Source organism: Scyliorhinus canicula, chromosome 2, assembly GCF_902713615.1.
Source record: "Scyliorhinus canicula chromosome 2, sScyCan1.1, whole genome shotgun sequence".
In the NCBI taxonomy this organism is placed as follows: Eukaryota; Metazoa; Chordata; class Chondrichthyes; order Carcharhiniformes; family Scyliorhinidae; genus Scyliorhinus; species Scyliorhinus canicula.
Genome location: NC_052147.1, coordinates 54,438,288 through 54,453,103, shown reverse-complemented (window position 1 = coordinate 54,453,103; position 14,816 = coordinate 54,438,288). Strand labels below are relative to the sequence as shown.

At 46.0% G+C, this 14,816-nt stretch overlaps 1 protein-coding gene across 7 annotated transcripts in view; it reads left to right on the top strand.

The window, feature by feature from the left end:
* trim9 (tripartite motif containing 9) overlaps positions 1-14,816 on the top strand; it is a 137,294-nt gene that overhangs the window by 98,993 nt on the left and 23,485 nt on the right. For 2 of the 7 annotated variants that reach the window (XM_038778521.1, XM_038778503.1), the window contains exons 7-8: positions 3,864-4,008; positions 4,458-4,481. In XM_038778521.1, the coding sequence (XP_038634449.1) occupies positions 3,864-4,008; positions 4,458-4,481 (169 nt within the window). The remainder of the gene's footprint in view (positions 1-3,863; positions 4,009-4,457; positions 4,482-14,816) is intronic. The other 5 variants (XM_038778530.1, XM_038778512.1, XM_038778557.1 and 2 more) reach the window with 3 other exon arrangements.

The window sequence follows — 14,816 nt, the reverse complement described above, 5'->3', positions numbered from 1 at the left end:
ACCACCACACACACACACGTAAGGGGAACTCCTCCCCAGAGAGCCCGCCCCAGTCCCTCCTCAACCCGGGCGGGCTCATCTCGGCTGCTTCCTGGTTTTCAATACCTTGGGGAGGACGGGGCGGCGGCTGCAACTGTAATTGCAAAGTTTTTCTGGAAAAAAAAATGTAAATTAAGTTAAACATTGAATTTTAATTTTGCTGAGCTATTTCACCATGTTGAAAATAAATTTAAATTATTAAAATTAAGCAAGATTAAGGGCAAAATGTTCCCGTCTCGCACGTGGCGGGTTTGGTGTCAGGCAGGAACGGAGAATCTAGCCGGAGCCAAAATGTTGGAAACTCGCCGGCGTGAAATCGTGTTGCAATTTTCCCAATGGTGGATCAGTCATCCCGATGGTATGAACACCATTTGCATCTCGTGAATGCTCATTAAAACAGCTGCCCGCTGCCATCTCGTCAGGCTTTCCATTTTGCGTCATGCCTGCCGGACATTGTCAGTCTAAAACCTGATTGGTGTACACAGGGCAGTCCTCGGTTTGTAAGGGATGTCGAGGGGAGTGCAACAACCTTTCTGCCAAGGTGCTGCGCTGCTCTGGATGCTCTGTTCACCACTCTGACGGGATGTACCCGTCCCTGCCTTCATCTCCATGCTGAGCTGGTCTTGATGCACAGCATTGTGCTGCTGGACCCATGAATCCTCCTGTGTCATCGAGTTGGATCAGTACAGTGCCCGGGATTGGGAGGTATGGGGTCTCCTTCCCCCTGGCGCCCCACACCAGTGTCTATTTGGACAGCAATGTGCTGCAGGGCTCGTGCAGCCACCGGAACAAAGGTCCAAAGTTCGACCTGAGGTGGAATGCGAGGTGAGACTGGGGGCAAGGTGGCCCGATGAAGACAAGGGGGGGGGGGGGGGGGGGTAATATGGTAGGAGGACTATGCAAGGAGTGGGGAACAAGGACTCTCAATGGCAGGCAGAGGGGCAAGGAGAGGGATGAAGAAGATGAACCACGGACGGCAGAGGGAAGACCGAGGACTGGGAAGCCAGACCGTGACAAGCCTGCATGCAAAACAAGCCAGGGGGTCAAAGGGATACCACATCGTTTACAGGAAGAGGATGCCCAAAGACAACTTTGGGGGGGTGGGTAGAAGTCTATGTATGACATGGGCGCCTCGCAGATGATGGGAACGTGAGGAAGGTGGTTAACTTGAGGAACAGACTTTCTCTTGAGGCTGCTAGCTGTTTTCCTCTGGGTTGCTTTTTTCTCTAAGTAAAAATAGAGAATTCCGTCCTAGATCCATTTTCACATTTCCTAGGTAAAGAAATATTTTATACTGAAAATGCATATTCTCCCATCAGCATTTTTCCAAAACCATCCAAATTGAATTGAACAAGAGCTATCTCTCACTCACACCGTATTTCCATGATCTCTGTCCCCGTTTGGGTTTAGCTGAAATCATGTAGAACCATGAATTTTGAAGCTCCACCCTCAGTCATAATTTTTTATATAAATTTAAGTTGACATGGAATTGTATTGAACCACGTAACAGGTCTATAGAGTGGAATTTTCCCAGGTTCTGTCTGAAAAGCATCATGTTTCTCCCCAGAGAAACAGATAGGTTTTGCATCGAGATCATCCCACACTTTGCCAGCTTTTGGAAGAGGGACTTGTTTTGCATTGTTATTATGAGGGGAGGGGCCTAAAGACGCCAGCAAGCCCAGATCAAAAGAGATCAAAGGGTACCCTGATCTCAAATCCCAGACCCCCTGTTGCAAACCTCCGCTATAGGGTTACCTGTAGGCCCGTGCCAACCCAGGCAGACAGAGGGACAGGAAAGTAGATGAAGAAGTCGAACAATGGAAGGCAGAGGGAAGCTGGACCCTGACAAACCTGCATGAAAAGCTCTCAAACAAAGGAGTTAAATGGGCACCACATTGTTTACTGGAAGGGGAAGGATGAAGACTTCAGATCCAATGGGCAGTGGTCCATGTAGGGCATGGGCTCGGCGGGGGGGAAGGTGGTTGAATTGAGGAATAGACCTCTTCTTGAGGCTGCTAGCAGTTTCTCTCTGGGTTGCTGAAATCTTGCACAGTCTGGTGAAGACTGGTGGGCTAGAGCGAGTGATATGGACTTGCTGGATAGAATCCCGATAGTGCAGAAGGAGGCCAATCAGCCCTTCGAGTCTGCACCTTTGAAAGAGCACCCTTCCAAGGCCCACACCCCCCTATCCTCCTAACCCCACCTAACCTGTACATCCCTGCACACCTTGAGACTGGGAGGAAACGCGCCCAGACACTGGGAGAATGTGCGAGCTCCACACAGACAGTCAAAGCCTGAATTGAACCGGGTTCCTTGTGCTGTGAGGCAACATTGCTGTCGACTGTGCCACCGTGCTGCCCCTTTTAAATAACAGAGCTCACGACCCAGGCCCACTCAGCACCCTATCCCTGTAACCGTTAGACACCAGGGGTAAATTTAGCATGGCCAAACCACCTACCTAGGCCAACCTAATCTGCACATCTTTAGACTGAGGGAGGAAACTGGAGAGCCCAGAGGAAACCCAGACAGACACTGGGAGAACGTGCAAACTCCACACAGACACTCACCCAAGGTCGGAATTGAACCTGGATCCCTGGCGCTGTGGGGCAGCAGTGCTGAGCACCAATCTTTTTAAATGGTGCTGGGACCATTGAACATGCCAGCTGAGGGTGGACAGACGAATTAGTTGCTAGCTCACCAGGAGAGTTGGAGGAGAACTTGCCTGTGCATAATTAATAAGGTTCCAAGCGCAGGATCCGGCCATTCTGGCAGCAGGACAGTTGCCACTGGAGCTGTCCAGGAGCCAAGATCCAGTGGCCATGCTGAAAGGCAGCTCGCCGTGGCACAGCGTGGCCAATGGAAACCTGGAGACCCCGCTCCCGGGATCTATCTGGCTCGCAACACCTCGCAAGATCTAACGCGATCTCGTAAGAAGTTGCAATGTAAATCCTGCCCATTGTGGCCAGGATCACTTTTTGGCATATCTGCTTGTGCAGATTCGCGAGGTGCCTCAGACTTTGGGATTCATCCCCATCGCCAGAGAGATCTCTGGTGAGCGCCATTCAGCACTGGCTCCCCACAAGCCGGGACCAGACGGAACGGCACACGGGGTCTCCCAGAGATCGGAGGCCCCCAGCTGCATGCCCTTTGGGAAGAGTGGTGCCTGGCACTGCTGGTGCCACCCAGGCACCCTCGCAGTGCCAGCCTGGGACTGCCAAGGTGCCCAAGTGGCACTGCCAGGGTGCCAGGTCTGCGCTGTCAAGTATATTCAGACTTGGGGGAGGGGAGATTGCTTTATGGGCCTCTTGAGTTCCAGCGAGCAGAGCTCCCCACTGTACTAAACGGGCCTATGTGCGGCCTCGATTGCGCGTTCCCCGTTCAGGCTTCTAATCCAGCGTGAGTCACATTGAATAGCCATGTGGTTCTCTGCACTGTGAGTACTGGGAAACACACGGCTAAAAGCGCTCGCTATGGGACTGAATCACGCCCAAAGTCTCAAAATGGGAGAATTCCGCCCTATTTTTCACTCCATGTACATCATAAAATCAAGAACAAACTTCAAGCAAGTAAGTTCTCATTCGATCGTTCCATGTTCTGATGTATACAATAGCTATGCCTTGCAGCCATTTTATTAGCATTTTTGCAATTTTATATTTATATTCTATAACTGCAAATAACATGAAAGATCATATGCCAACTGAAGAGAGGTCAGTTACCTTTTGTTGGACCTGAGAAAAAGACCAGCACAATAGCTAAATAAACTTCCATTGTATACCGGTCAAAAGTTTCCTCAGAATAATTTTTACTGTGTTTCTGATTTTCATGTACAGGAGGTGTATGTAGGAAAAGAAACCATGTGCACTGTTGATGGGCTACATTTCAACAGCACTTATAGTTCCCGAGTTAAAGCTTTCAACAAGTCGGGAGTAGGTCCTTACAGCAAGACGCTTGTCCTACAGACTTCAGAGGGTGAGATTTCATCACTGATGATTTTAAAATATCTTAAAATTGTGTTTTGTAAAATAAGAAGGAAGCTGTGTTTTAAAAAGAGTGTCAAATATTAACGCAGTACTGTAAAGTAAGTCATCTCTGCAAAATATAGGCTGTGATAAATTGCCATGCTCAGTATCCCAAATATCCATGAATTGTACACTGTAGAGAGCAATTCCTTGCAGTTGAGGAAAGCTAACCATTTAGTCATTTGTGAAAAGCTTTTTGATTTGATTATATATGCAAATGTTAAATATTTTTAAACTATGGTGAAGCCTTTTATATGATTGTGTTTTGTAGTATGGCATATTACACTACAGCATCTCTTTTTTGAAGATTCTGTAAACTCATTGTATTAGTGTGGTGCATTTGATTTGCGAAGTATTGGACGGTTTTTTTTCTAAAGAAATCCCTGTTGTATTTTGCAGATATCACCTGTCCATACAATCAGTGTAAGTTAGCCACTATTCTAAATGTCTTGCTTCAGTAGCCTGGTCACTGCCTATTTGTTTGTTCGTCTGCTATTGAATTGTAATATTGCAGGTATGAAATGTTAAGAGGACATTGGAATATTGCTAATCAAACCTATTTGGCGGGATAGAAAATAAACTACCTGTATAATTCAAACATTGTACTGTTCTGGAGCTCACAACTGCATAACCTCTGTCACCAACTTGTTGGATTACATTAAGCATTTTGTAGTCTTTTTATCAGTAAGCAAACACTACAGAAAGATCAAAATATTGTAAATTATCTTATGACCAATTTAAGTGTACCAAATTTAATGTAAGTATATAAGCCAAGTTTTTAATTCTGGAAGGACAGCGGATTTTCGTGTTTTTTTAATGATTAAAACTAAGGTGGGGGTGAAGTTAGTTGTTACAATCTTAACTTAACCAGTTTATTGAGAATATTTGTTTCGTGTCGGAATATCTCCAGATGGTGTTACTGCCCAAAGGTTGACATTGATCTATGCTGAACTGATTAATTGCAACCAGTTGGCTCCATTGTTTTCTGATTTAAAAAGTGGGAAATTGATTCCACATGATTGCAGTCTAACAATCCTTTCTGGCAGTCGCTCATGTGGGTATCAAGTAGGGAAAGGATTAGATTTCAGAATGACACTCTTGCAATTAAATAGCTGGCTAATACTCTTTATGTTCGCAAATACCCTGAGTAACATGCCAAAGGCATTTGCATGGTGTCTTAACACATTGTCCAAAACATTGCCAGTGTTTATAATGTGATGAAGCATCTTTGAAGTACAGGATGGAATTCTCCCAAGCCCCCAGCGGCTTGGTTGATGGAGGGCGTGGGGGGAAAATATGGCAAAAATCGGTTTCAAGCTGGTGTGAATTTCAGTGGAATCTTCCGCTGGTGCTCACCACAGCAGGTTGGAAAGCCTGCCAGTGTCAACAGTATTGTAAAGGCCTGACCCCCCTATCCCCAATGCCAGATTCTAGGTGATGCCATAGGGAAAAAAACGACAGCGTGAAACATGTTTGGAACAACGTAGCACGTAATGTCAGGACTCACCTGAACAAAATGCCTGAGATTGTCTCCAGAGTTCGTGAGGGAGGCAGGCAGCCGAATTCAGTGCCCTGGATGGGGTCCATTTTCCAGCCTCAGAATGTTCCTGGACGTCCATCTTCATTCTGGTCCATCTTCCCGTCTTGGGAGTGTTCCTGGAGATCCATCTTCATTTTGAGGAGGTGCCCCTTCTTTCTTTAATAGTGGGTGTGATGTTGGATGTCTTTTCAATCTGGTGCCCGAACACAACGCAGGCTACATGGCATCCAGCCCTGCCACGCCACTGAATATGGCGTGAAACACCCAGGTGATAATTACTGAGTCGGGGCCGGAAGATTTAACGTGCATTCCTGCCTACCTCTGCAACTGGAAACAGTCCACGTTCCTGGCCCCACCATGCTACTTAGTTTAAAAATGGGAGAATTCCGCCCACAGTGACTGCTGTTGTGTAGGTTGATATGATTTAATGTCCACAAGGGAGGAAGAAAATGTTAAACATAAGTATTTCATGAAGATAACATTTTTAAATACAATTTTAAAAATTACATTGCTATCCCTAAAACTAAAGTTATATCAAGATTATAAATGTTCATATTTGCATAAAGCACATGCTGTACCAACAGCTGTTCAAATATAGAGGAATAAAACTGATTACATTTACTCTTCAGAATAGAATAAATAACAGATTCCAGAAATTTCACAATATAAAACTAACACAGTTAATTTTACCTGTGGAATGAAAATCCAATCAAAATTAGCCCTGACTTTGCCCTTGTGTGAGAAGAAACAGGGGCGCAATTCTCCGCACTCACGACGGTGCGGAGAATAGCGGGGTTCGTAAATTTTTACGGCCACGCTAGTCCGACGCCCTCCCGCTATTCTCCCCCCCCCCCCCCCCCCCCCCCCCCACGCCCGACTCCCGATACGAATCGCTGCCGCCGTTTTTTTACGGCGAGCAGCAATTCTCAGCTGGCCGATGGGCCGAGTTCCAAGCCCTTTACGGCCGTTTTTACGAACGGCAAACACACCTGGTCTGGCCGTTCGTAAAAACGGCCGTAAAGTCCCGATCTTGCCAACCATGGCACCGATTGGCACGGCAGTACCACGGCCGTGCCAAGGATGCCATGGGCCCGCGATCGGTGGGCAGATCGCGGGCAGCGGGTCCGATTCCCGCGCACTCTTTGTCCTTCCGCCGCCCCGCTGTATCACTTCGCGGGGCGGCTGAGGGGCATCCCGGCCCGCGCATGCGCGGGTTTCGCGCAAATGCGCGATGACGTCATCCGCGCATGCGCGGGTTGGAGTCTTCCAATCCGCGCATGCGCGGCTGACGTCATGTGATGCGTCAGCCGGCGCAAACTCTGGCAAGCGGGCTTAACGAAATTCGTTAAGCCCGCGATGCCGGAGTTTACGGCGGCGGCATACTAGCCCCGACCGGGGACTAGAATCGGTTCCCGGTCGGGGAGGGGGAGGCTGGCGGCAAACCCGCCCGGATTTGACGCCAGCCTTACGATTTCTCCCTGTCTGGGAGAATTGCGCCCCAGGATTTTTTAATAGATCACTCAGCAGTGAGTTTGAGTAGCAAAGGATTGGCGCTGAAGCATCAGTAGCTGAACCGGGCAACCAACCACTCTTGGAAGCTATGGTGGAAAATGTCTACCCACCGCAGCTTTAGGATGTTCTCCATGAATGTTCTACAAACTTTGAACTGGCAGTGATTAAGTTGCAAATGTTACTCTGGCCAGGGAACAGGGAAACACCAGGATGATTCTGAAAGACCTCCAAAAAGGATGTTGGCAGCCATCACAAAGCTTCTGTCTGAGTTGACATTTCAAATCAATAACCTTTCAACATAAAACATTGGGCAAAATTCTCTGCCTCGTGCTGCCGGTAGTGAAGTTCCCACTGAGGCGGAGAATCCCGCATTATTGAAGAAAATGGGATTGGCACAAGGTGAGAACCCCGTTCCAATGCTTCGGCCCCCTGCTGGCAGCGGGATCGAGGTTCGCACCCACAGCAGCAGGAGGATGCACCTGGGTCATTAAAACCCATTTGCACTCACTTAGCGGGCCGGGCACTGTATTCTCCGGGCCTGTGTGATTCTCCAGTCCTCTGGAGATTACTACAGGTATGGACCAATGTGGTCCTGGTGTGGTGGGCCAAGGGAGTGACTCTATAAGGGAGTTACTCCAAAATTCCATCAGAGGATCACCACCCCCCTCCCCCAGCGACCCCTAAATAAAGAGGCCTCCCCCTAGAGACCGCTAAATAAAGAGAACCCCTCCCCGGGACCCCCTTAATAAGGAGCGCCCCAGAAAAGAGACCTCTGTCGGGCAGGCCCCCAGACATTCCCCTGTCTGGAAGCTAGAGAGCAGTCTAGAAAAAGACAGTGAGAAAAATTGCTGTTGTAACACTCACCTGAGCAATACACCTGCTGGCTCAGACAGAGGAATCACCCATGTGTCAATTCCTGGAAAGCGAAACCAGTCAGCTGTGTTTAAACTCCTCCAATCCTTGAGCTGCAAGAGATTCATTAATTTCCTTTACCAGGGTATGATTGACAGCTTCCACGCTCACACACAGCTATCAGGTTTGCTTCATTCATCTTTGTTCATGATTGAGTAACTCTGAAGTGCTGTAAGCACAATGTTTATAAACATCAACCACTTCAAAGAGAATTAAGTGCTTTCTAATCACCTCTCTTCACGCTTGAGTTATTTTGAAGTGGTCAGCTGGAAATTGACAACAGTATTTAAACGGTGTGCTCTCCTGTGATCTGGCCAATATTTATCTCTCAAACATTATTGCTAAAATGGTTTATCTGTTTGTTATCACATTGCTGTTTGTGACACGTTTCTGTGTGTAATTGACTTCTGCCATTGCACATTAAACCCATGACAAAATTTTGAAAGTACTTAATTGGCTGGAAATGTTTTGGGATTTACCGAGGTCATGAAAGACAAAAGTGTAAATTTATTTTTGAAGCATTAATTTCTCAAATTACCAGAATAACCTGGATGAAAAGCATTGGGCATGACTCTCAGAGAGGACTTCCCTGGTGCTCCTGTAACATGGGTACTTGAATCAACATGATTTCTGGGGTAGAAGAGCAAGGATCTGGCTGTGAATTTTCTAGCTGCTGGCTACAGTGAGATGGACGGTGGCTGATCGGCTGCTAGTGGATGACTTGGTGGCTTCTAGTGTAATTAGCTGGATGGTGATAGCGTAATCTAGTGATGGCTAGCTACAAGCTGCCTGACGTCTGGGCCTTTTTCTTTAATTGGCTGGTGGTGAGATGACTGCAGCTGCAGTTTGGCTGGGGTCGATGGATTGTTGACTTCTGGTTGCTGACTTCTTGATTTCGGCTAGCTGCTGAGCTGCCTGCAGGATGGCAATGGTCACTGGTTGTCTTGATCAGTTTGGTTTAGCTGCACATTGGATAAATTCAAACCATTGGGGGCAGCGAACTTTGTGTGCACATGTTGTTATATGCATGTAAAAAATAGTGCTTCCAAAACCATTCAAATTCACATGGAAAAACACATTATCTGGAGAAGCTCCCTTCAAACTCCATCAAGAAGAAATTGCATGCATGTGGACTCCATGCTCTTTTAAAATTGCTGCACAACTGCCCGAGTTAAAATTTGAGACCTGGCATCTGATAAGTATTGCACATGTGAGGAACAGGTGACCGTGGACCAGTGGTTCCCAAAGCAGATACTCTGATTGACATGGTTACACAGAAACAACATTATTATGCATGGTGACTACAGGATGTTAGAAGGCAAGCTAAATGAGCAATTCCTATGTTTCCATTACTGGACGTCACGGTGACACAGTGGTTAGTACTGCTGCCTTACAGAACCAGGGACCCGGGTTTGATTCCAGCCTTGGATGACTGTCTGCGGGGAGGTTTTACATTCTCCCCGGGTCTGTGTGGGTTTCCTCCAGGTGCTCAGGTTTCCTCCCCACAGTCCAAAGATGTCCAGGTTACGTGGGGCTACGGGTCGATGTGGGGTGCTCTTTCAGAGAGTTGGTGCAGACTGAATGGCCTCCTTCTGGCTATGGATTCTTCTCCTCCCCTCAAGCACGTATGTTCTCCATGTATAAAAAAAGCATTTGTTGGCATTGGTCAATTTATTGGCAATTGACTGAGGGCACGATCCAAGAGCGCATTTCGCACAGCGAGGATCCGTGCAGGCTTGTTAGGTCAGGGGAGAAGCCCAAATTTGGAACCGCACCAGTTGCCGAGCAGTTTGCAATCTAACCTGTCCACTCCTGTTGGTGGGATCCGGATCCCGCCTAGAGGGGGCGCAAAGCTAATTGAGGCCAATTATAATAATCTTTATTAGTGTCACAAGTAGGCTTACATTAACACCGCAATAAAGTTACTATGAGAATCCAATTAAGGGCACTCTCCTTATTAGCGAGATGAAACCCCTATCTAACGGCCTCCTGTGACCTAACCGGCTCCCCAGTGAGAGGTCACCGGGGTGCCAATTAATAGTGGTCCACACAAACGTAAACCAAGCGTCACCCCAACTAGGTGGTCAGGGTAGCACCCTGGCTCTTCCTCTGGCATCTGGGCACCTTGACACTGCCATCCTAGCACTGCCAATGACTGAGGCCTGAGGGGAATCATGCCAATGAAAAGGGAAGGGGTGGCTACCATGGGTGGGGGGGTGAAGGGTGGGTATGAAGTGGCCTCTGGAAGGTTTGGGTTGGGGGGGAAGCATCTGAAAAGGAGGGCTGGCTCTCAGTGATCCTATGGTGGGGTGTCCTCACGTGGAGGGGGTGGTAGTGCCCACATGCACGGGGGGGGGGGGAGGGAGTGACACTGCCCATTGGGTGGGGAGCCTTAAGCTCATTTAAGGGGCACCCTTTCAAGATGGTGGCAGGATCTCTCAGAAGCTGGTCTGGCCAGTGAGTTCAGCTCTCTAGTGTGTGGGCTAGCCCGGGAAGGAACTCCCCAAGGTCTGAAAAAGTGATTGTGGTTGGATAGCAGAACTCACCAACAGAGCCAGGGAGAAACTCCCGGCCAAACCCACCTGAAATTACACTGAGAAACGTTTCCATTAGATAGTGTCCTGAGCCTTTTTAAGTATCATACAAATTTGATGTGAGAAATGAGGTAATAAAACTTGCATAATTTTTTTTAATAAAAGCTTTATGCTGGTTAGATTTTTGAAAATAGATTGAGAAACCTTTGCCTCCATTGTGATACAATCCCATGGTGCTTTTTTAGTTTTTCTTATACAACATTGAAAGGAAAAATTAATTTATCACAGCCAGAAACTGAGCAAGACAGTCCTGCTATGGACTGTGCTGATCTACAGGGCAGCACGATGGCGCAGTGGTTAGCACTGCTGCCTCACGTCACCGAGCTCCCAGATTTGATCCCGGCTCTGGTTCACTGTCCATGTGGAGTTTGCACATTCTCCCTGTGTTTGCGTGGGTCTTGTCCCCACAATCCAAAGATGTGCAGGCTAGGTGGATTGGCCACACTAAATTGCCGCTTAATTGGAAAAAAATGAATTGGGTAGACTAAATTTAAAAAAGAAACGCATGCTGATCTATAGAAGCCTTTTATTAACAGTCACCAAATATCATGAAATATTTTAACACCGACGTGAAGCAAATACATAATCACGTATCCAGATTACTGAAACCAATGGTTAAAATATATCACAGCTTGGAAACAGAAGTTGCATTAAGATCTTTAAATAAGAATGGCCTTAGCAAAATTAATCTCCACAGTAATTTGCAATGCACACACTAAATTTTGTTTTGCATTGTGCATTGCATTAGATTGTATTTTTGTATTTTTAAATGGAATGACAACATGAATTGCCAGAAAACAAGAGCTAAGATTATAAACCAACTGGCTGAAATGTGTTCTCGAGGAGAAGAGAAGTTCCCAGACCTACCTGATCTGATCTGTATACATTTGCACTCCCACACAGTGATTCACTCTATGCACTCTTGGGCAGCTCGAGATGAGCTCCAAAGTGCTGCCTACCAAGACACTCTCATCCCAAGAACAAATTGCAAATCAGATGCTGTACCTCTTGCTGATTTTCCCTATAGTTTAAGAATGCAAGAATGTCTTCTGGTTTCCAAGATAGCTAAGGCTTGTACAACATGGGCATTTTCAATTATCCTGTAGTTTGGTTGCCTACTCTGGGCTTCTTGACTACTCACAATGTTCTGACCAAATGTAAAACAGCATCCATGGCATCGCTCAATGAAAGGCAAAACAACAAATCATTCTAAAATATATCCCCAATGAGAGTGCGTCATTTATTCTTTTGGCATGTTGTGCTTTTAAAACTATTTTGTTCAGACATTTCTTGGGTACCATGTTTATCTGTGGTTAACTGAAATAATTCAACTATGGCATTGACTTTCATGCTGGTGTTGGGCCCAGAAGATAAACATTAATGTGGGTGGTATAGAAACCAGACCATTCACAGTTTTGAAATTTAAGCTTTTGATGTTTTTTGTTGTCAAGGTGTCATATTTTGAAACCACTATATTTTCATTGCATTGTACTTGGTGGATAAACTTTTAAGGAGAATTAAATTACTTTGGCTGTTTTGAACCTGATTGTGCTGAGCATGCTTGAGCAATTTATTATTTTGACTACTGAAATTGGTTATGAATAATAACAGTCACTTTTCTATATTTCATATTGATTTTTAGTTATGTATACTGTTCCGAAACCTAAACTTATTCTATTCAAGAACAGTTTTTATATGCAGTATTATCTGTGCTCATGGTGTATGTTTGCTTTATGACGGTGTTTTTTGCCATGTGATTCATTCTTCACAGTTGACTCTGTAAAGACAAAGTCAGATGGGTTCCTTGCAGGTAAAGAACTGGGAAATCAATTCACAGCAAACTGCACCAAGAGACCAAGCATGAATTTACCTGTTTCTGTTTGCAAAAGTGAATAATGCAAGATTGACTGTTTTGTATGTTCATAGTGTTTTGGTGCATACTTTGACAAGTAATCATCAGGAAATTGGAAATGCATTTGCAACCCATATGTAAACTGATGGCGCAGCATCGAGGGCCGAAGGGCCTATACTGCGCTGTAATGTTCTATGAAGTAAAATTAAGAATGCAGTTCATTGGTCAGAAGAAATCAAAGGAAGCTGGTTTCAAATGTGTCATAATGAATGTTCTTCACAGCTGTGTTACAGTTGAACATTTTATTCCATTATAATATGTAAATCAATTTTTATAAACCATGTAAAGATGAGAAATTCATTCTCGAGGCATAAAATCAATTTGCCTGGCAGTTATTGCTCCAGGAAATCTTCTCCCTGTTTACATTCACCTTTTCCCAATGCTTCTCACATCTGAGTGGCAGCATAGAGACCATTTGCTTCTTGCAGTGTTCCATTTCTGAAGACATTTAGTGATTTTAAATTAAAACTAACAATTTATCATGGATGAGTCAGGTAACCTGTGACGCTGATTTAAAACCTGGTAATTATGAACTCTTTGCATTGCTCATGACGATTATGATTTGACATTAATATAGCGTCACAGTTTTCATAGAAAATGTGATCTTCGGAATGGATGGCAAATGGCTTAACATCTGAGACTATAATTAGGTGAACAATCAACGTTGACTAATTTCAGTTTTTTATAAAAGGGATTGTATTTCCGAACATGGTTGGACTGCTTGGGAAGCTAGATAGAAAGAGACTGTTAAAGGAACTTGAAAGGTACATGTTGTCTATTTTCCTGCATCTAGGTCATCTTCAGTGAGAGAAGTGTACTGGCAATTGAAGGCATCATTATGGTCTTCATCTGTCCTTCCCTCCTGTAGAAACAAACAGTTTGAGCAGGGATGGTTGAGCCTTCCATCTAACATACTTTTGTTATTTTTTAAACTTTGACCGAGTCTTAATTAAAATATGCCATGTTATCTTGGTTAATCTGTCCCTCCCAACATTCTTTCTACAATTCTATCACCCTCCTGAAAAATATTGCCTAAGTTTACCTTGCTTTCTGCTCTACAAATCTCATATATAAGTGCAACTTGCATAGATCTAGGGCAAGATTTAACCACTGCATTGCGCCTGGCACAGATATGGCCGTGCCGGGTAAATAGTGGGAGAGGCCAAATTCGAGATTCGCGCCAGGTGCAAACCAGTTTGCAATTCACCTGGCCTTTTCCAATAGCAAATTCCAGATCACACCCACAATTGGCAAAAATATCATACACCCCTCATTTGCATTCATTAGCGAGACTGAAGTCGAATGCAGCAGCCTCCCGGGAATTACCCGACTACCCAGCGGGAAATCACATGAGGGGTTGTTTAATATTCCTTTCAAAAACATGAAGCTGCCGCAATGGCTACTGAGGGGAAGTGAGGGGATGAGTAGCCGTCTCCATTTCGCGGCATGCAGCTCGAGGACACCAGAGCTGCTGGCCCAGTGTTTGGGTGGGGGAGGGTGGGAAAGGAAGCATTCCAGGTTGGGATAGCCCCTGGGCCGGAGTGGTTGAAAGGCTTTGCATGTGAGGCTTTCAAGTCATCTTTAAATATTGTGGAGATCTACGATGGGCAATCACAGCTGCAGCCTGTCGGTCCTACCAAATACTCCCAGGACAGATCCCTGCTTTGGCTTCAATGCTGAAAGTCATTTTGACTTCCTTTGATTGTGACCAGCCACTATCCTTACAGCTGAAGACTATTGCAAATTAAGAATTAGCCTTAATGTCTCCTTGGTGGCAGACCCCGGGTTGGTCTCCAGTGTTTCCTCCTCCCTGACGATGCTGGTAGAGCCCTGGGAGACTCCATGGGACAGAGGGGCAGCTGCAGTGAGCTGTAGAGGCCTCTGAGTCTCCACAAGTGCTGGCTGCTCCCCGTTGTCTGCAGCATGGTATCGACACCCTCAGCAATGCACATCAGTGACTGGGCCCTGCTCTGCATCTTGTCCACCTGCATCTGAGACATATCCCTCATCAACTGGGTCATGATGTTAAGGCCCTCAGCATGGCCTTCACAGAGACATTCCTTGGACACCACCGCTCAAGAAGTGGACGTCGTTCTCCAGGCTTTCCACTGCGGACGCCACCTTAGCAGTGTTGGCCTTGGTGCCACGCATTGTCGGCGCCATCTCCTGCAACTAAAGCCTTTGGGATAGCAGTCGCTGGAATGTGACTGACATCCTTTCCTGAATATCACGGCTCTGGCCTGTAACCTGGATCAGGTCTGGGAGAACCTTGTCCAGAGGCTCGGCAT